At 34.5% G+C, this 20,496-nt stretch overlaps 1 protein-coding gene across 1 annotated transcript in view; it reads left to right on the forward strand.

The window, feature by feature from the left end:
- stt3b (STT3 oligosaccharyltransferase complex catalytic subunit B) overlaps positions 1–20,496 on the forward strand; it is a 62,640-nt gene that overhangs the window by 38,718 nt on the left and 3,426 nt on the right. Inside the window, exons 5-14 of the mRNA XM_073847247.1 lie at positions 755–854; positions 6,191–6,289; positions 6,503–6,649; positions 9,128–9,176; positions 15,042–15,196; positions 16,063–16,274; positions 17,990–18,177; positions 18,268–18,439; positions 18,604–18,777; positions 20,302–20,415. Coding sequence (XP_073703348.1) covers positions 755–854; positions 6,191–6,289; positions 6,503–6,649; positions 9,128–9,176; positions 15,042–15,196; positions 16,063–16,274; positions 17,990–18,177; positions 18,268–18,439; positions 18,604–18,777; positions 20,302–20,415 — 1,410 coding nt within the window. The remainder of the gene's footprint in view (positions 1–754; positions 855–6,190; positions 6,290–6,502; positions 6,650–9,127; positions 9,177–15,041; positions 15,197–16,062; positions 16,275–17,989; positions 18,178–18,267; positions 18,440–18,603; positions 18,778–20,301; positions 20,416–20,496) is intronic.

Below are 20,496 nucleotides of genomic sequence, written 5' to 3' on the forward strand. Positions count from 1 at the left end.
AAAATAATAGTTGAATTTATAAAAATTAACCTGTTTAAAAGTTTACATTGGCTTGATTCTTAATACGGTGTTGTTACCTGAATGATCCACATGAGTCCCTTGTTTGTCCTGAACAGAAAAATCCTTTGGGTCCCACAAATACTTTGGTTTTTCAGCATTTTTGTGTATTTGAACCCTTTTCAACAATGACTGTATGGTTTTGAGATCCATCTTTTCACACTAAGGACAACTGAAGGACTCATGTGCAACTATTAAAGGAGGTTTAAATGCTCACTGATGCTCCAGATAGAGAAGCTATGCATTAAGAGAATTTGAAGATCAGGGTAAATTTATCTTATTTTGTCTTCTGGGAAGCATGTAACTATCTTCTGTAGTGGCCGTACTAAATGAAAAAAAAATACCATAGGCAAAATAAGAAAAATGAAAACATTCTGCTCAAAAGTTTTCACCCCCAGCTCTTAATGCATGCTTTTTCCTTAATTTGGTAAAATAATTATCATTTTGCAGATTCTAAAAAGGGGGATGTAAACTTCTGACCTTAACTGTACATCCAAAGTAATATCGAATTGCAAGCTTGTGAATCGGAATCTAATTGAGTTGTGAAATTTGTGTAAAAACCCAGCCCTGTTAGCTACTTATCTAAGAAAAATATTGATTCCTATCATGAGAACCCTGAATATAGTACAATAAGGCTAAATATTGCAGTATCTTGCTGTGTTTTTGTGTGTAACATGACATGTGTTTTGTGATGCAGGTGTCTGCGTGGGGAGGATATGTCTTCATCATCAACCTGATTCCTCTCCATGTTTTCGCGCTGCTCCTTATGCAGCGCTTCAGCAGGAGGCTGTACATCGGTGAGTCACCTGTGTTGTGTGTATGTTTATGTGAACGTCTCTGTTTTTTCTATGAAGTACGCACATTACCGCCCACACAATCACGCCACGCAGCGCTTGTTCTCCCGTACAATAATGAAGCGTGAACCTGCTCTTTCCCACTTGCTTTTTTTTTTTTGATTTGGACACACAGAGATGCTTGCGCAGTCGTGGTCGTTAAGTGCTCGACGGCACGAGTCTCTTTCCACATTGACAGCAGCATTTAAAGTTGACGTTGATGTTTAATGACACATTTTTTCCGCCCACTTCACTCTTGCCTTTCACAGCCAATCACATAAGCCGCGCTGATCTAAGATACATGGATCTTCGTGTCACAAAAAAGCCTTTAAATCCAGACATGCCATCTTAAACGGCAAAGCAACATGCTAACTGTGTCAATTGGGACCTCTGATAGCAGGAATAAGCTTTCTGCAAAGCCAAAAAGGCAGAAGTAAAAGTCCTTTATTTGCCTTAATGGGCTACGCCAATTTTTTAGGTAGATGAATAATTAAAAGTGCAGTGTTTTTGTGAAGCTCCTGAGTGAGCACTCTGATATAAAAATGGGGCCTTGTGCCACTGGGCTAATTTTGTTTAAATCTTTATTAGCCCCCCCCAATCTGCCTCAGCTGCTCTGTGCAAAATGCGCCACTGATGGATGCTGGGTATTAGCTCAGTTCGTTTCCATTCTGGAAAGTTCTTGCGCTTGCCGCAGGTCCCACTGCACATTTGCCATGGCCCGACTCCACGTGGAGTATCACTGCCACCTCTCCTAATAGATCATAGTGATTAGATTAAGTAGCACCGATCTCGGTTTATAGGGCCGGGGCTTGGACAAAGAACAGCGGTCATGTTCAGAGATGGATGGAGAGTTGCGTAAAACCAGTGGGATCTGGATATTACATTTCTGTTTCACCTTGTTGTCTCCTTCTAGAGTGACGTCTGCTTTGGTAGTCTCAGATATCACGTTAACAGTCTGTTTAAAGAGCAGGACATATGGTTTTCTATAATATAAGTGTCCTAATATTGTGTTGGTGTCCCCTACCCCCATTAGGCCCCCATCTAAGGTCAGAAAACTTTGTTATTAAACGAAGTAATTAGAATAACGGCAGCCTACATTAGTCGACACATTCTTAGAAAATAGTGGGTTGATGGAATTATCAGAACTATTCCAGTAATATCATGGTTTACCTGGAAACCTAAAGCTGCACTAGGTATACATCACATATTAGCACAAAAAATAGATATTGAGCACTCACATGAACATTAACACATAACTACACACAAATCTATGTATAAACAGTTGGACACAGCCACCCTAATATGATTTTTAAAAAAAAACCTGTTTACTCCATTTTTTTTAATTCCCAAAAAACCTAAACAGTCTCAAATTAAGTTGTTTTTGTTTTCTGAGCAATATGATGTCATACTGCTCAAGCCCCGCCCACAGTCAGGAGGGGTGGAGACATGCACCGAAACTGGTCACTGTGAACAGAGCTGTTTGACAAGGTAAAAGGTGTTTTACACAACCATTGAGGAATTTTAATTTTGGACATTTCATGGAGACCCTAAAGAGAGAAAGAACTTAGCTGCTTTCCTTCTGCAGAAAGTGATGCATGTTTCAAGAACTTCAGAAGTAGCCCAAATTTGTCAGAATAGCTCTGAAGTTTCTGAAACTTGCGTTGATGACATCCAGTGAGATTTCTCCTTGTTGTCTCCAACTAGAGTGACGTCTACTTTGCTAGCCCCTGATATCATGCTAATAGTCTGTTTAATGACTGTTTAATGTATACCTAGCCCACAAAAATGGCTTGAACTGTCTGCAAAAGATCAAACTGACTGGCTAGTACTTAACTTTCAGGGGTTGCCTAAGTTGGTTTGCCAGCAGCCATTTTACTCCAGTCTTTGATGTAACATGGTGCTTCAGAAGTCAGTCTGATATGCTAATTTGGCGCTCAGAAACATTTCTTGAATATCAATGTATAGTTGGACATAAGTATAACAGTTGGACACAACCACCCTAAAATGATAAAAATCCATTCACTAAATTTAATCCCCAAAAAACCTAAACAGTTGCAATTATTAAGCCGTTTTTATTTTCTGAGCAATATGATGTCATACTGCTCAAACCCCGCCCACAGCCACTGACGGACTGGCCCTTATTGGCATATTCCCACCCTCAGCCAGTTGTATTGTGCTTGCCTTTTTCTCTGTGCTCGAGCAGCTGTAATGGCAAGGTCTCATAAGCAATGCAGGTGTTTTGTAGTTGTAGTTGATGTAAAAGTGAACTTAAGAATCTTAATTTTCTCCCGACATCAGAGCCACTGAAGTGGATTAGTTTTGTTTTTAATGGTAACGCATCACCAGTACACACAAAATGGGAGGGGTGGGGTGAGCAGAGCTCATTATCATTTAAAGAGCTATGCACCAAAACGGTCCGTTTTTGACAAGGTAAAAAGGGTGTTGTTTTACACAACCATTGAGGGATTTTAACCTAAGTATGTTGCATACATTTCATGAAGACCCTAAAGAGAGAGAGAAAGATAATTTAGCTGCTTTCCTACTGCAGGAAGTGAAGCATGTTTCAGGAACTTCAGAAGTAGTCCAACTTGTCAGAATAGTTCCTGAAACTCGCATTGACGACATCCAGAGAGATTTTGAGTTGTCAAAATACTCTTTGTTCTTTCTATTGTCTCAGATTCGCATGTCGCTTTTGCATCCCTCATGTTAACCACATAAAACAACAAAGTATCCAACTAGTAACAAAAGCACAGCTTTAATCCTGGCGTTTTCCGTTGGTATCCTTTGTTGTCGCTGCTATTGTGTAGTGCACAGAAATGACACAACTAGATTGCGTCACCACAGGGTTCCCATTGTAGGTGCCAATGCGAAAGGAAAAGTTCTTTTTAAGCATGTAGTTCCACTTCCAGGCAGTCACTCTTGGGAAGTACACATGCTAGATGTTCAAAAAGCCACTTTTGCGACTGGAGACCTTGCATATTTCGTCACCGGTTAAGTGACCTGTTTTAATCGTTGCTCTTTTCCAACTCCTTTGGAGAGTTGCTTTCACAAAACGGCCCATCAGCTGTCCACGAATGAGTAAATGTCATGTGTGTTTTTGTTTCTGAAGGGCTAAGTACGTATTGTCTTATTAGAGCGTCCCATTTTAGTGTGAAGATGGCCTGGTTTGGCCTTTAATTGATGCTTCTCAAAAGCTGACAGCTCATACAGTTGCTCTGTCACAAGCCGCTTCGGTTTCCTCTACTGCGCAGCTGTATCGCCGTCGCTCATGTACACACACTCGCACCAGTGTGTTTTGGACCTCTCTTCTGACAGGCTGTCAACACCTGTCTCTCAGGTAGAGGTCCACTTCACGGATCTGTCAGTCAAGTATCGCACAGGTGACAGACTGTTACGCTTGTCATTCTTCTAGGAATGAATGCTCTCCATCACTAGAGTGTCTGTGTTTTCTCTCCATTTTGTTTTATTGTGCAGTATTTGTCATTTTTGGCTAATAATAAAAGACAGGTGGGAAACTCTATGATATCTGGTTTATAAAAAGAGGAAAATAAGAATATTGTGCTCTAAAATAGTTTGTCAATTCTTGATCCAAAATAAGATGCTGTCCATCAAGTAGAATTTTTGTTGTTGCGTTGTTCGACTCTTTCACTCAACTGTTCTTGTATTGCTGGGAACGGATCCCAGATTAGACTGCATTCAGGGACATTCGAGGCCCCTTGTCTCCCTTCATAACCCTGTTCTGCTTCAGGCAGACCCACATACCACTGCTGCCATTGGACAAATGTAAATCCAGAACGAAACTGGAGTGAACTCAATAGCTTCATGTCAGTTAGACTTTGCAAATTGTGGTAGCTTTAAAGAGACCTTTTTCATTCATTTACTTAGCAGACTCTTTTATTCCCAGCAATTTGCAAATGGGGAGAAATGCAAAGGCAATTAATCATAAGGAACTAACAATAGTAAGAGTGCCTCAATGCAGATTTTGAAGCATTTGCAAGAGGAGAGTGCAAGTGGTACAGAACAGTGGAAATATTTTTGCGGAAGCCAAACTTTTTTCATGATTCTTTTATGAATACTATGTTTAAAGCAGCATTTATTTCAATAGAAATCTTTTGTAACATTGTAAGTATCTTTTACTGTTGCTTTAGACCAATTTTTATACACCCTTTCTGTCCAAAAGAAGAAAAACATTTCATTGTCTTTAAAAAGGTACATTTTACGTTTCTACATTAGCATTGCAAGTGACTTACAATAGAGTATCATAAGTGGTTCATCACAAGAATAAGGGATAGTTCATTAAAAAATGCAAATGCATTTACTGATTTACTCGACCTCATGTGTTTCCAGACTTTGCACTTGCACAAAAAAGATATTTTGAAGAATTGCACTTGTCGCACAAAAAAAGCTGACTAATACTCTATATTCCAAGTCTGCTGAAGCCATATGATGGCTTTATGTGCAGAACAAGCCAAGATTTAAAGTGATGGTTAACCTAAAAATGCAAATTCTGTCTTTAATTACTCCCTTTCATGTTGTTCCAAATCCACGTTCAAGGGCCAGAAAGGTACATCATGGTACTCTTGTGAATGCACGCCAAAGACTGACACGGAAGAGAAGAAATTGTTGTATAAAGTATTCTTGTGGCTTACATTACATAACATTACGGTTGAACCACTGATGTCACATGGACTATATTAACGATGTCTGTTAAAAGTCAGAAAGTTCTTGGATTTCATCAAAAATACCTTAATTTGTGTTCCAAAGATGAACAAATGTCTTACTGGTTTGGAACGGCATAAGGGACTCCCTTATGTCAAAATTTTAGTTTTTGACTAAACTATCCCCTTAAATCTTGGCCTGTTCTGTACATGAAGCTAGACTTGAAGACTGGAAAATAGAGCATTAGCCAGCTTTTATCGTGCGACCAGCATTTTAATTTGGAGATAAAGTGCACAAGTCGTTGACCACTTTCAGGATACTTCCATGGTTTACTTTTTTGAAGTGCGACAGTCTGTTACCATTCATTTTAATTCCATTAAAGACCGCAACTATGACATTTTCTTCAGAATTACTCTTTTTGTGTTCTACTGAAGTCATACAGGGTTGAACGTAATTGTGGCGAGTCAATATTGACAACATTTTGGGTAAACCATCCTTTTAAGTGCTCACATAAGTGCCTTTTTCTTTCTTTTTTTGAGACTATCTCAGTGACCATCTAGGGACACTGAGTTTGATAGTTCTGGTAAGCGTCTTTGCTTCAGATAAATCTCAATTACTTTTTCTTTTTCTCTTTATCTCAGCCTACAGCACCTTTTATATAGTGGGGTTAGTGCTGTCCATGCAGATCCCTTTTGTTGGCTTCCAGCCCATCAGGACAAGCGAGCACATGGCTGCTGCAGGTAAGACTGGTTTGTCAGTATTCTTCTTCAACTGTCGCTCTTTACACTGATCTCAGATCATCTTTTTCAACTCTCAACTCCAATCCATAAACTCAGGCTGTTAGAGCGATGATTTACATAACATTAGATTAGCACCAGGAGTTCAAGACCGTTGGGAAAGTGTCTGAAAAAGTTAAGTATGTGGATTTATGGTGCATTTGTGTGTGTTTGCAGGTGTGTTTGCTCTGCTTCAGGCGTACGCATTTCTGCAGTATCTCAAGGACAGACTGACCAGGCAGGAGTTCCAGACATTGTTCTTTCTGGGCGTTTCTCTGGCAGCAGGAGTGGTTTTCCTTACAGTTATTTACCTGACTTACACAGGTGAGTGGAAAAAGACAAGAGTTAAATACATTTTTCTTTTTGTGCCAAAAAATCAGACGTGATTTAAACAAGTCTTTCATTGAACGTCAATTAGTCAGAGTGGGGTAAACTGTTTCACCTTTTTACTAAAGGTGTCCTCTAGACAAGGACAAGTGAGAGAGGTGAAAATTAATATTATTTATTTATTATATTTCATGTTTGCTATTGTCTATAATTACAAGAATGCATCTATAACATGCAGACATGCATTTTGACTTTTTGCATTTTGCCCCACATAAACTGGGCTATAATTAGTTTAAAATAACAGTTTTTTAAATACACCTTGCACATAATAATAAAAGAGGGCTCATACAAAATGCATGTTATTTTTTATATTTCACATAAAAGATGTTTACATATAGTCCACAAGAGAAATAATACTTTATTTAAATAATTACATTTATAAAAAATTGCCCCATTCAAAAGTTTACATACACTTGATTCTTAATACTGCTGTTACCTGAATGATCCATGGCTGTTTGTTTGTTTGTTTGTTTGTTTGTTTGTTTGTTTGTTTGTTTGTTTGTTTGTTTGTTTGTTTGTTTGTTTTTTGTGTTGTTGTTTAGTTGTTCATAAGTTCATTGTTTGTCCTGAACAGTTCAACTCCCCACTGTTCTTCAGAAAAATCCTTCAGGTCCCACAAATTCTTTGGTTTTTCAGCATTTGTGTGTATTTGAACCCTTTCCAACAATGACTGTATGATTTTGAGATCATACTTTTCAAACTGAGGACAAATGAGGGACTCAAATGCAACTATTACAGACGGTCCAAATGCTCACTGATGCTTTAGAAAGAAAAACAATGCGTTAAGAGCCAGGGGTTAAAACTTGAATTTAAAGGTCAAGGTAAAATTTACTTATTTTGTCTCCTGGGAACATTTAAGTATATTTTGCAGCTTCTGAAGGGCAGTATTGAATGGGGAAAAACTTATTTTGGCTAAATAAGAAAAATGTACACATTTTCATTCGGTTTAAAAGTTTACACCCCTGGCTCTTAATGCCTGGCTCTTCATGTTTCCTTCTGTAAAAGTTGCACATGAGTCCCTTAGTTGTCCTTAGTGTCAAAAGTTGGAAATACACTAACTGAAAAACCAAAGAATTTGTGGGACCCGAAGGATTTTTCTGAAGAACAGTGGGCAGTTTAACTGTTCAGGACAAACAAGGGACTCATGAACAACTACCACTAAAAAACAAAAAAACACAGCTGTGGATCATTCAGGTAACAACACAGTATTAAGAATCAAGTGTATGTAAACTTTTGAACGGGGTGATTTGTATAAATGCAACTATTTTCTTTTGTGAGCTCTATGTATACGTCTTTTTATGTGAGATATCTTACTCAGGTCAATGCTAAATAAGAAATAACATGCATTTTGTATGTTCCTTCTTATTTTGGAAACATGATAAACATTTTGCAGATTCTACAAGGTGTATGTAAAATGTCCTTGCAGTCACTTTTGATGAAGTAATGCATTGTTTTTGAGTAAAAGTAACTTAAAATTTGTTAACCCTAGAAAATTGCTTTGACAATTTCATTTACCTGCCATGTCGAAATCTTACTTTAACATTCATAAGTTTGTAGCATAACAAAATATCTTTTCTCATGTAATGCTAAAAATGTTTGCTAGTTCACAGATTTGTCACAACTTTACTAAAAGTGGCATTTCTTACCCCACTCTGTATTGAAAGGTCGCAAGTGTCACAAAGATTTATAATGTATTTTTTATGCCCCACTATTTTACAAGATTGTCAGTAAATAGATTGCACCATAATGAATTGTCGCTCTGCGTGACTGATTTGCCGAATAAAAAGCTCTTCTTTTTTTTCAGCATAATATTAAAAAGCTTCATTGCTGTTTACTTGTCACGTAGAGGACACAACGCTGATGAACTATGAAACGCTTTTTTCTGTTTTTTTGACATTTGAATAGCAAATTCCTAAATTATATTTCGCCCTTGACTAAACCATCCAAACTGATCATCTTTCAGTAAGAAAGGAGAAAAAAGCGAAACTCATCCACACCATCACATCCAATTCTCTGCCTTCTCACCTAAATACAGCGTGACTCCATGACCTCAGCCTCTTAACACGGCACCTCTGCCGGTATATATGGAGTCAGGGTGATTTGCTTGTATTCCCGTCGCACCCGGGGCTTTCATTAATCTTTCTGCTGCAGGGTTTCGTCTGCAGCAGGCCTCTGAGATCTCATTAAGCACTTCCCTCCGCTCGCCACACTGCTTTTCAAACCGAGCGCAGTCTCGCGGTGTAGATTAATTGAAAACGTTGCCGGCTATATGTGTGGTATTAAGGTTCACTGGACGTACTCAAGCTCGTCAGCTCCTCAGAAGTTGCTTGAAAGTGCTCTTGAGTCAGTAATGGTCGGGTGGTTTGCGTGCACGTGTTTGCGTTTAATCACTCTGTTGTGTTAATGTGTTTTCAGGGTACATTGCTCCTTGGAGTGGGCGTTTTTACTCCCTCTGGGACACAGGGTAAGTATGCCGTACATTGCATATACTGTTTTTTTGGTTTAGTGTTCCATCGTATAAGCAAGTTGCTAATAGCTCATTAGCGCACCCCGTTAAACGGCTTAACAACAAAAGACCTGATTTTGTCGCTCAAGCATGCAGCATGATTTATGTCAGTAAGTAGCCTCTTGGATTGCATGAATTATGTCTAAATAGCTGCCTTCAGCTGATTTTTATTCACACCGCCTATGAAACCCCACTTGTAGTTCACAGGCAAATAGTGCTATGCTATTGTGACAAATTGTTATTGTTATTTGCCTTGATATTGTTATCGCATATTAATAGAATTGGGTCATATATCACTACAAAATCACAAACTAAATACACAACCGTTTTCTTTACTTTTGATGCAGTAGGTTTTAGTTGAATCTCACAATTTTTTTAAATATATAAAATGTTTTTTGTCAGTCCGATATTTTTTTTTTTTTTTTTTTTTTTTTTCTTTTTTTTGGGGGGGGGGGCAGTTTTAATAAAATAATTAAATAATTACATAATTACAATTAACAATTGTATTTTATGAAAAACAATACATTTGCCTGTCACATTGTAGCAGAAAAATCTTTAGTATTTAAAATGTGAGGTAAACTTCATATACAAATTTATTATAGTATGGTTCAAATTGCACCCCAAAATATTTTGTGTATTTTTTTCCTATTTTATTTCTCCCATTTTTATTTTTTTCATGAATATTATTATTATCATTGTTATTAAATGGGAATGTAGATTAGCATAAATGATTGTATAAGAGATGCCACATATGTAAATAGTATTTTATGTATTCATCAAATTGTTTTGTTTTTCCCTGATATTAGTTTTTCATGATTATTCTTAAATTAGAATGTGGATTAACATAAGTAATTGTATAGAGATACCACATATGTAAGTAACATTTTATTTTATTTTATTTTATTTTATTTTATTTTATTTTTTCATCAACATTTTTTTTGTATATTTTTCCCCTGATATTTTTCTTCTCCGATTTTTTTTTTTCATGATTATTATTATATAATTAGAATGTAGATTAGCATAAATAATTGTATAAGAGATACCACTCTTGTATACTATTTACCATGTGTATACATTTTAGATGTAATGTAAACACTAATGATGTATTTTTTTTATCAATGCCATTCATCATTTTTTTGTTTTATTTTATGAAAAGCAAAACATTTTAGTTGACTGTCACATTGTAGCAGAAAAATATTAAGCTGCATATGCAAATTTAATATAGTATGGTTCATATTGCACCCCAAAGTATTTTTTGTGTTTTTTAACCTGATATTTTACTTCTCATGATTATTGTTGTTGTTGTTGTTATTATTATTAAATGGGAATGTAGATTAGCATAAATAATTGTAGAAGATGTACCACATATGTAAATAGTATTTTAACTTTTTTTTTTTTTTTACATTTCATTTTTTCCCTGATTTTTTTTTTTTTCCTCATTTTTTTCAAGATTATTATTAAATGGGAATGTAGATTAGCATAAATAAGTGTATATTATTTATTCATCAACATTTTGGGGGGATTTTTTTTTATTAAATGGGAATGAAAAATTATATAAGTGAAGCCACACCATGTGTAAATAGTATTTTATTTATTTACTCATCATCATTTTTTGAATGTTATATAACACGCACGGCTTCACATTGTCTCTCTTAGCAGCAAGAAAAACTACAAATTTTAAAAATATGCGCAGGAAGCCTAACAATGCTTGAACATTTTCATACCATTGCAATCAAGCTGTCCCTGTGAGAGTTTGAACTCTGCAGTTCATTGCAAGTTCTCAAGAAGCATTCTAGTTGTGTCACTAGTTTTGTCACATTTTGTCACTCACTTGTAGTGTATATTGGGTGTTACACCAAGTACGGTGAAAGCAGCTGGTGTGACATTTAGCGCAGACTTTTCAGGACTTGGTTTTCTGCATCACCACGAACAGATGTGAAACAAATCAAGCTGTGGATCAAACACACTCAATAGGACAGGTTGTCATTACTCATAGGCCTTGTATCATAATTTTGACTATTTATTCAATTAATTTGGCAGAGTTGCAGGTACAGCAGTGTTTGCACTCTTTTACCTCTCAGAAGTAACCCATTTGTCTTTTTTGCCGGCTTCTGCTTGTTCTTTGCCCTCGCTGAAACGTCGCCCATCATAAATTCATAAATGTGTAACTCCCTCAATGCAGCAGCTCTGCAGGGAGACCCACAGCCCTGTCGAGCTCTCGCTGTGCGCAGTCAGCCATCTGCGCTGCAGTCTGCACAGATACGGAAGGTCAGGTCGCCAGATAATGATCGCAACACTGATAGTCGCCAAAATTGAGCGCAGTAATGCAGCAAAATTGAGAGGGCGAACAGCAGAGCAACTCCACAACAAACGACCCCCTGTTCGGCAGCCGTTTTAACACACTGTGCAGTTTTCGCCTGTCCAAAGTCTTGACGATTTTTCACTTATTGGGTTGTTTTCTTTTTATAAGGGAAACTTTAGTCCTTAGGGAGTGAAACTTTTTACTTTGTTTGCCATTGGAGATGCGCTTCGCTGATATAAAGTAGGCTTTATTCTTCAAAGAGTTGTTTTGATGTGACTTTTGTGGGCACTTTGCACTCAAAACCAACATCTAACTATGCTCTTCTGAAACATGTTAAACTGGTTTTAAAGTCTGTATGAAATTGAAATTTATGATGGTTGACTTTGACTTCCTAATCTTTCATGTTAAACACTTTACAAAAACAGCTATAGGCACTAGTTAAAGGGATGGTTTGCAAAAAAATTAAAATTACCCCATAATTTACTCACCCTCGGAGTTGTATAAAAAAATTTCTGGCTCTTCCAAGCTTTATAATGGCAGTGACTGGGTATTAAGATTTTGAAGTCCAAAAAAAGTTTATCCATCCATCATTAAAAAGTACTCCACACAGCTCCAGGTGGTTAAAAATACTAGCATTTAAGTTCTACAGATGGTGGTACCAGGAGCAGATTTGTAGCACTGGAAGGTGGTGTGTGGGAGTATTAAAAATATTGATAATTTAATTATAAAATTATTGTTTTGCATTAATAAGTGCAATTACTAATAATATTAAATGTTCATTTCTTCTTTATTTTGTTTTTTATAAAGGAAATTTATATATTCTACTCATACTAAATGTACCATTATTCTTTTATAGTATATGGAACTTCATTGATTATGTGCGATTTAGTTGCAAAAAAACCAGCAAAAATCAGATTTCTTGATTTGACATTTTAAAATAGTGATTTTATCATTTCAAAATATATAGAAAAAAGTAGAAATGAATGCCTAATAAATAAATTTTCAATAAATCAATCAAGTGCTCCTCCGCTGCCATGTACTGGTTGTAATGATGATTTGACATATTTTTTTAATTTTACATACAGTTGAGGTGCATTTTACGAAAAATAGAGGGATCATACAAAATACATGTATTTTATTTAGTACCGACCTGAAAACGATATTTCACATAAAAGACGTTTACATATAAGAGAAAATACTAGTTGAATTTATAAAATGACCCTGTTTGAAAATTGACATTCCCTTGATTCTTAATACTGTGTTTTTACCTGAATGATCCACAGCTGTGTTTTTTTTTTTGTTTAGTGATAGTTGTTCATGAGTACCTTGTTTGTCCTGAACAGTTAAACTGCCTGCTGTTTTTCAGAAAAATCCTTCAGCTCCCACAAGTTCTTTGGTTTTTAGCATTTTGGTGTATTTGAACTGAAAAAAATATGATATTTAGGCAAAATAAGAATGTACAGATCTCCATTCTCTTCAAAAGTGTTCACCTCCTGACTCTTAATGCATTGTGTTTCCATCTTAAGCATTAATGAGTGTTTGAACCTTCTGTAATAGTTGTGTCCATCAATTGTCTTCAGTGTGAAAAGATGGATCTCAAAATCATTGAATCATTGTTTGAAAGGGTTCAAGTACATAAAAATGCTGGAAAACCAAAGAATTTGTGGGACCCAAAGGATTTTCCTGAAGAACAGCAGGCCATTTAACTGTTTATGACAAATAAGGGACTCATGAACAACTATCACTAAACAAAAAAACAGCTGTGGATCATTCAGGTAACAACACAGTATGAAGAATCAAGGGGATGTAAACTTTTAAACAAGGTCATTTTTATAATTCGACTATTATTTTCTCTTGTGGACTACATGTAAACATCTTTTATGTGAAATATCTTATTTAGGTCAGTACTAAATGAAAAAAAAAAAAAACCATGCATTTTGTATGATTTTGTATCATTTTGCAGATTCTGGAAGGTGTATGTAAACTTTTGACCTCAACTATAAGTGTTTGTTTCATAATGGTTTGTTTCGAAATGGTTGTGTGAAATGCTTGAAAGTCATTGAAAAGTGCTGGAATTTCTCTCTCAAAAGGTTGTACAAACCCTGAAATGAATAAAACCAGTCTCCTCTTAGCTTACATTGAAACCCTTAAATGATTTTCTTTATAAATCCTCATTTTGTACTTCTAATTCGTGACCGGTGGTTTGTTTTGCTCTCTCCTCTGAGCCTCTGCGTCCTTCACTTTGTTCGCCTTTGTTCATCATCCACTGGAACGCCACTCTCTTGTGAATCCTCATACAACAGTTAACGGAAGCTAGAGATTATAGTTTATAAAGTTGTAAAAATGGATATCTTTCTTACACAAACTTTAGAAGGCCTTTATTAACGCCATGTGGGCACTTTTTACAATGGATAGACCCATTCTTTGCCATTATAAAGCTTGGAAGAACCAGAACATTAACTTAGTGTATTACACCTAGGATGACTTGAGGATGAGTAAATCATAGGGAAATTTTTCATTTTTGGGGTAAACTATCCCTTGATTTAAAGGAGTAGTTCACTTCCAGAACATAAATTTACAGATAATGTAGTCACCCCCTTGTCATCCAAGTTGTTCATCCATGTCTTTTATTCTTCAGTCGTAAAGAAATTGTTTTTTGAGAAAAGCATTTCATATAATCTCCATATAATGGACTTTGAACTTCCAAAATGCTGTTTAAATGCATCTTCAAAGAGCTCTAAACAATCCCAGCTGAAGAAAATCTAGCGAAATGATTGGTTATTTTCTAAAAAAAATATTACAATTTATGATCTTTTTAACCTCAAACGTCTTGTCAAACTCTTTTTTTTTTTTTTTTTTTTTTTTTTCTGCTTCAAGGCAGTTAGGGTATGTCGAAAAACTCCCACCTCATTTTCTCCTCCAACTTCAAAATCGTCCTACATCGCTGCAGAAATACTGACCTAGTGTTTACAAAGTGAAAGCGCAAAGATCATCAAACACCCTTTACAAAAAAGGTAAAACATCTATATAGGACGATTTTGAATTTGGAGAAAATGAGATGTGGCGAAAATTTAGTTTTTTGACATACCCTAACTGTCATGAACCGGAAAAAACAGAGTTCACACAAAGCTGGACAAGACAAGCATTTGAAGTTAAAAAGTATTAAATTGTATTTGTTTGTTTTTTTAAGAAAATAACCGATCATTTCACTAGATAAGACCCTTCTTCGGCTGGGATCGTTTAGAACCCTCTGAAGCCGCATTTAAACTGCATTTCGGAAGCTCAAACTCGGGGCACCATAGAAGTCCATTATATGGAGGGAAATTCTGAAATGTTTTCCTCAAATTTATTTCTTTATGACTGAAGAAAGAAAGACATGAACATCTAAGATGACAAGTGTGAGTGAATTACCTGTAAATTTTTGTTCTGGATGTGAACTAATCCTTTAATGCTGGTTAGTTAATTTCATTTGCAACATTTTTACACAGTAAGTTAACAAACTCTCATTTTGTTCTGCTCAGATACGCAAAGATCCACATCCCCATCATCGCGTCGGTGTCAGAGCACCAGCCCACCACCTGGGTCTCTTTCTTCTTTGACCTGCACATCCTGGTCTGCACCTTCCCAGCAGGCCTTTGGTTCTGCATCAAAAACATCAACGATGAGCGAGTCTTTGGTGAGCATGTCAAACGTCCTTGAAATTGCCAGACACTGTCTGCATTCAATACAGTTCTTTATTTGAAGTCTTTGCACAAAATGATTTGGAATGTGAAGTCCTTATAGAAATTCTAGCATTATTTGTTTGGAGATGACACTTGATTTGATGGTTTCATAAAATGAAATAAATTATAATATGTCACAGTCCACTTTATTTTGCTATCCTCACTTACATAAATGAACTAAAAAATGTAAAAAAATAAAATAAAATTCTTGTGTCTGAATAATTTTTGGTTTGACTGTATCAAGCTGATGTCTTATTTTCATACAAATTGCTTTGGAATCACTTTAAGTCCTAGTTTATAAAAAAAGACATCATGAAATATTCATCCTTAGAATTGTAAATATATCAAATGCTGTCAGGGTATGTTGTAAAACTTAATTTTGATCTTCCAGAGTTGGCCCTAAACCTCCTTGAGCTCATTTCTGGCAGCAGGCTGTTTATTCTGAGCAATTTTAGGTGGTAGTGATTGTGTCCTTGTTTATGCCTGAGAACACTCAGTGCTGTTTTGATGTCTGCTATGAGTATTTTCATTTGCGGAGAACAGAATGTATTGAATTAGTCTCAGTCCCCAGAAGAGTGTTTTATTTTTTAATTGCTGTCATGGCGTTCCTAGAGTTTTTCAACAGAATAAACAAGGGAACATGAACGGGCGACATGTTGCAACACGTTTAAAGGCCCTCTTCTGTGTTTTTTGATTTCTCTCTGGAGTCATTATCCAGTGCTGCTAAACACTAGACTGCAGTTCATTGCTGTTTATTCTACACTGCAGTGCCACATTGTCTGCTGGAATCATAAGTGATGTTTTCTCTGTTGCCCTCTAGTGGCTCTGTACGCCATCAGCGCGGTGTACTTTGCCGGTGTGATGGTGCGTCTGATGCTGACGCTCACCCCGGTGGTGTGCATGCTCTCTGCCATCGCCTTCTCCAGCGTGTTTGAGCACTACCTGGGTGATGACATGAAGCGTGAGAACCCGCCGGCTGAGGACAGCAGTGATGAGGACGACAAGAGGAATCAGGGGAACCTCTATGATAAGGTCAGTGACGGGACAAAGGTCAGGCTAAGAACACCTTGGTGGATGAAATGTTGCATTTTAAGCCTGTACAATAACATGTGCATGGTACCATTTAAAAGCATTTGAATGATGATAGTAATACTACTATTATTATTATTATTATTATTATTATTATTATTATTAGGACTGTCAAATTGATTAATCATGGTTTACAACCATTAATAATAATAATAATAATAATAATAATAATAATAATTTTATAAAGCTGAATTAAATATGTAGTGTTTAATCAAATTAATTATTGCAACGTTTTTTTTTTTTTTTAGTTGTAATTATTAGCTTCATCATTAAGGTCAGTAAAGGGAAAAAGGTCAGGTTGTTGTTATTATAAAGCAGAATTATATGTAATATTTAATAAATAAAAAAATTACAAAAAATATATTTTTTGTAATATTTAATAAATACAAAATATTACAATTTTTTTTTAAATAGATTGAGATATTATTGTATGTGTACAATAATAGAGATATTATTGTATGTGTATTTTAATAATAATTATAATTTGTATAATAATTATTAATATTACCATCATTATTATTATTAATTTATAATATAACAGTATTTTATGTGTTTTTTTTTTTTTTTTTTTTTTTTTACCTGTTGATTTTAAAAATTATCCATTGTTACAGCTGTAATTCTTTTGGCAATTAGTTGGAGATTTATATATATTTATGTATACCAATTAAAATTTATTTAGATATAGATGTAAGTATATATAGATAAAGATTTAAGTAATTTATAAAAGATTGCAGTGTTTTATCTATTCAATAACTAATTATATTTAAATCAAATTACTGTTATTATTATTGATTTTGTTTAATATTATTATAAGTTGTTAGTAGTTGTAAGAAGTTGCTGATATTATTATTATTTCATAATATAGCAGGGTTAGGGTTTAACTTTATCTATCTATCTATTATTATTATTATTATTATTATTATTATTATTACAGCAATAATAATTCTTTTTACAATTATGTGGGGAGATTTGTATACATTTATATTTAAAAAATGAAAATTAGATATAAGTAATCATTTATCAAATATTGCAGTGTTACATCTATTTAAAAACTAATCCTATTTAAATAAAATTTCTGTTATTATTAGTAATTTGGTTTTAGTCGTATAATAATTATTATTAATTAGCAAGTTGTTGTTATTGTTATTATTTTATAATATAACAGTATTTTATATTGAATTTAAATCAAATTAAAATAATTTTATTTATTATTTCATTATTATTAAAGCTATAATTTATTTTTTGACAGTGTTTTATATATATTTATACAGAGATTTATATAGATTTATGTATAAAAATTAAAGTTGGATATAAATAGTAATTCACTGCAATGTTAAATCTATTCAGTAACTAATTTTTAAATTAAATTACTGTTATTAGTAATTGTAATGTTATTGTTGTTGTTCTTCTTACTATCATTTATAGTATTTATAGCATTTATAGTATCAAAATCATTTATAACAACAGTTACTGCTATTATTATTATTTTTGTATTATTATTATTATTATTATTATTATTATTTTAATTTTTTATTTTTATACAGTTTAAACGGTAATTGTCAGACTCTTGTTGAAGACAGAAATGATTTCTGGGTGTCTTGTTTGTAGCTCATCTGTATTCAGTCTGATCTAATTGGTGTGTCTGTGTGCATTTGCAGGCCGGCAAAGTCCGAAAGCACGTCTCAGAGCAGGACCGCCCGGAGGAGGGTTTGGGCCCTAACATCAAAAGCATCGTTACCATGTTAATGCTGATGCTCTTGATGATGTTTGCGGTGCATTGCACGTGGGTCACCAGCAACGCCTACTCCAGTCCCAGCGTAGTGCTGGCATCATACAACCATGATGGGTAAGAGCACTTTCACTGGTCTATTTCTTGTCTAAAAGAAGAAATATCTGAATTACTGATTTTTCTTCATTCATTTATAATTACCTCAAGATCACGCAACATTCTGGATGATTTCCGTGAAGCGTATTACTGGCTCAGACAGAATACAGATGAACATGCTCGAGTCATGTCCTGGTGGGACTACGGCTATCAGATCGCAGGAATGGCCAACCGCACCACGCTGGTGGACAACAACACGTGGAACAACAGCCACATAGCACTGGTGAGGACAGGCAGTTCTGTTTTAGACATTATTATGGGATCTAATTTGCTGTTATGTAGAAATAAATGTGGAAGAAATGAACCGATTTGGTTTGGTATCAGTGCATTGGCTCAGTAGCGCCATCTTGAGGACAATGAAAGATCATTATCAATATTCTGTTTCAGGTCGGTAAAGCCATGTCCTCCAATGAGAGTGCAGCCTATGAGATTATGAAGTCCTTGGATGTGGATTACGTCCTGATCATCTTTGGGGGAGTGATTGGATATTCGGGTGATGACATTAACAAATTCCTGTGGATGGTGCGCATTGCTGAGGGGGAGCACCCTAAAGATATCCGGGTCAGTTTCAGTCCTAAAATGTCTGTAGAAGAGAAGAGTTAATTATTTTATTGTGTTGTTTAATTTGTATAATAAAGAAAAGTGTAGACTTGGGCCGTTTTTTCGAGAGTGAGATCACAAGGTCATGTATGTATGCATGTATGTTATTTGATTTATTGATTTTATTTGGGTTTTGAATTGTATTTTTTTATTTATTTATTACATTTTATTTAGTTTTATTGCATTTAATTTATTCGTTTTTTTTATTTATTTAATTTTTACATTATTTAATTTAGTTTCATTGCCTTTTTATTTTATTAATTTAATTTCACTTCATTTTATTGGGTTTTATTTCATTTTATTTGTTTGATTTCATTCTATTGGGGTTTATTTTACTTTTAATTTATTTCTGTGGATTTTTTTTAATTCTATTTTTTTTGTTAATTTTTTTGTTTGTTTTGTTTTTCTTTTTTACAGTTTCATTTTATTTAGTTTCATTACATTTTTAGTTTATTTAATTTCACTTCATTTAAAAAAAATAGTTTTATTGGATTTCATTTTATTTTATTTTTTGGGGGGTTTATTTTACTTAATTTTCATTTCATTTTATTTTGCTTCATTTGATTTGATTTCATTTTATTGGATTTAATTTTTTTTTAGGTTTTATTTTACTAACTACTTTTGTTTTATTTTATTTCTTGTTTTGTTTTCTTTTTTATATTTAATTTTATTGGATTTCATTTCATTTTCCTTTTTGGATTTTAATTTTCATTACATTTCGATTCATTTCTTATTTAATTTCACTTCATTTTATTGGATTTATTTTATTTATTTGGGTTTTTATTTCATTTCATTTTTTTATTTGATTTCATTTGATTTATTTTTTTTATATTGTTTTATTTCTTTTCATTTTATTGGATTTCCACTTCATTTCATGTTATTTTATTTCATGTCATTTCATTTAATTGGATTTTATTTTATTTTTTATATTTTGTTTTTGGACTATTTATTTTCTTTTAATTGAATTGGATTTTTAATTTAATTTGTTTATTAATTTATTGGCTTTAATGAATTTTTTTTTTTTTTTTATGTTTTTGATATTTTAAGTCCTCCTTAGTCCCAAGTCCATAATTTTGTGGCAGGAATAAAGTTCTTTGACAGCATTTTTGCATGCTAATGGTGCACTGTGCTTTAGTGAGCTGTTAAACTGTCACATAAACTCTATCCGAGACATTGTGTGTCTAAATGAATCCTCTTTAATGCGCTGCCGCTGCAGCAATTAATTCAACACTTCATGTAACATTCACTGTATTGGACAGTTTCTGTTGTTTGGCTTTCGTTCGCCCACAATGAGAAATACTCCTGTTAAATTCCTGTTATTCAGTTTATACATAATTTACATGCTACAGTTTTCTTTTTTCTCTCTCTCTCTCTCAACTTTGCTTTTAATAAGCAGAGATCATTTGAAAGAGTTGACAATGTGTTCTACTATTACATATATCAGAAACGAGTCCTCACACTGCCATCTTGTTTGATCTTTTGTAGGAAAGTGATTACTTCACACCACAGGGAGAGTTTAGAGTGGACAAGGCTGGCTCTCCAACCCTGCTCAACTGCCTGATGTACAAGATGTCTTACTACCGCTTTGGGGAAATGCAAGTGAGTCTGTCTTCTCCCTAATTCGTTAGGTCTTTACTCAAGAGTCTTGTAATTGTGTTGTTGCTCTAGTTGAAACAAGGG

The sequence above is a fragment of the Garra rufa genome, chromosome 9, assembly GCF_049309525.1.
Source record: "Garra rufa chromosome 9, GarRuf1.0, whole genome shotgun sequence".
NCBI classification, from domain to species: Eukaryota; Metazoa; Chordata; class Actinopteri; order Cypriniformes; family Cyprinidae; genus Garra; species Garra rufa.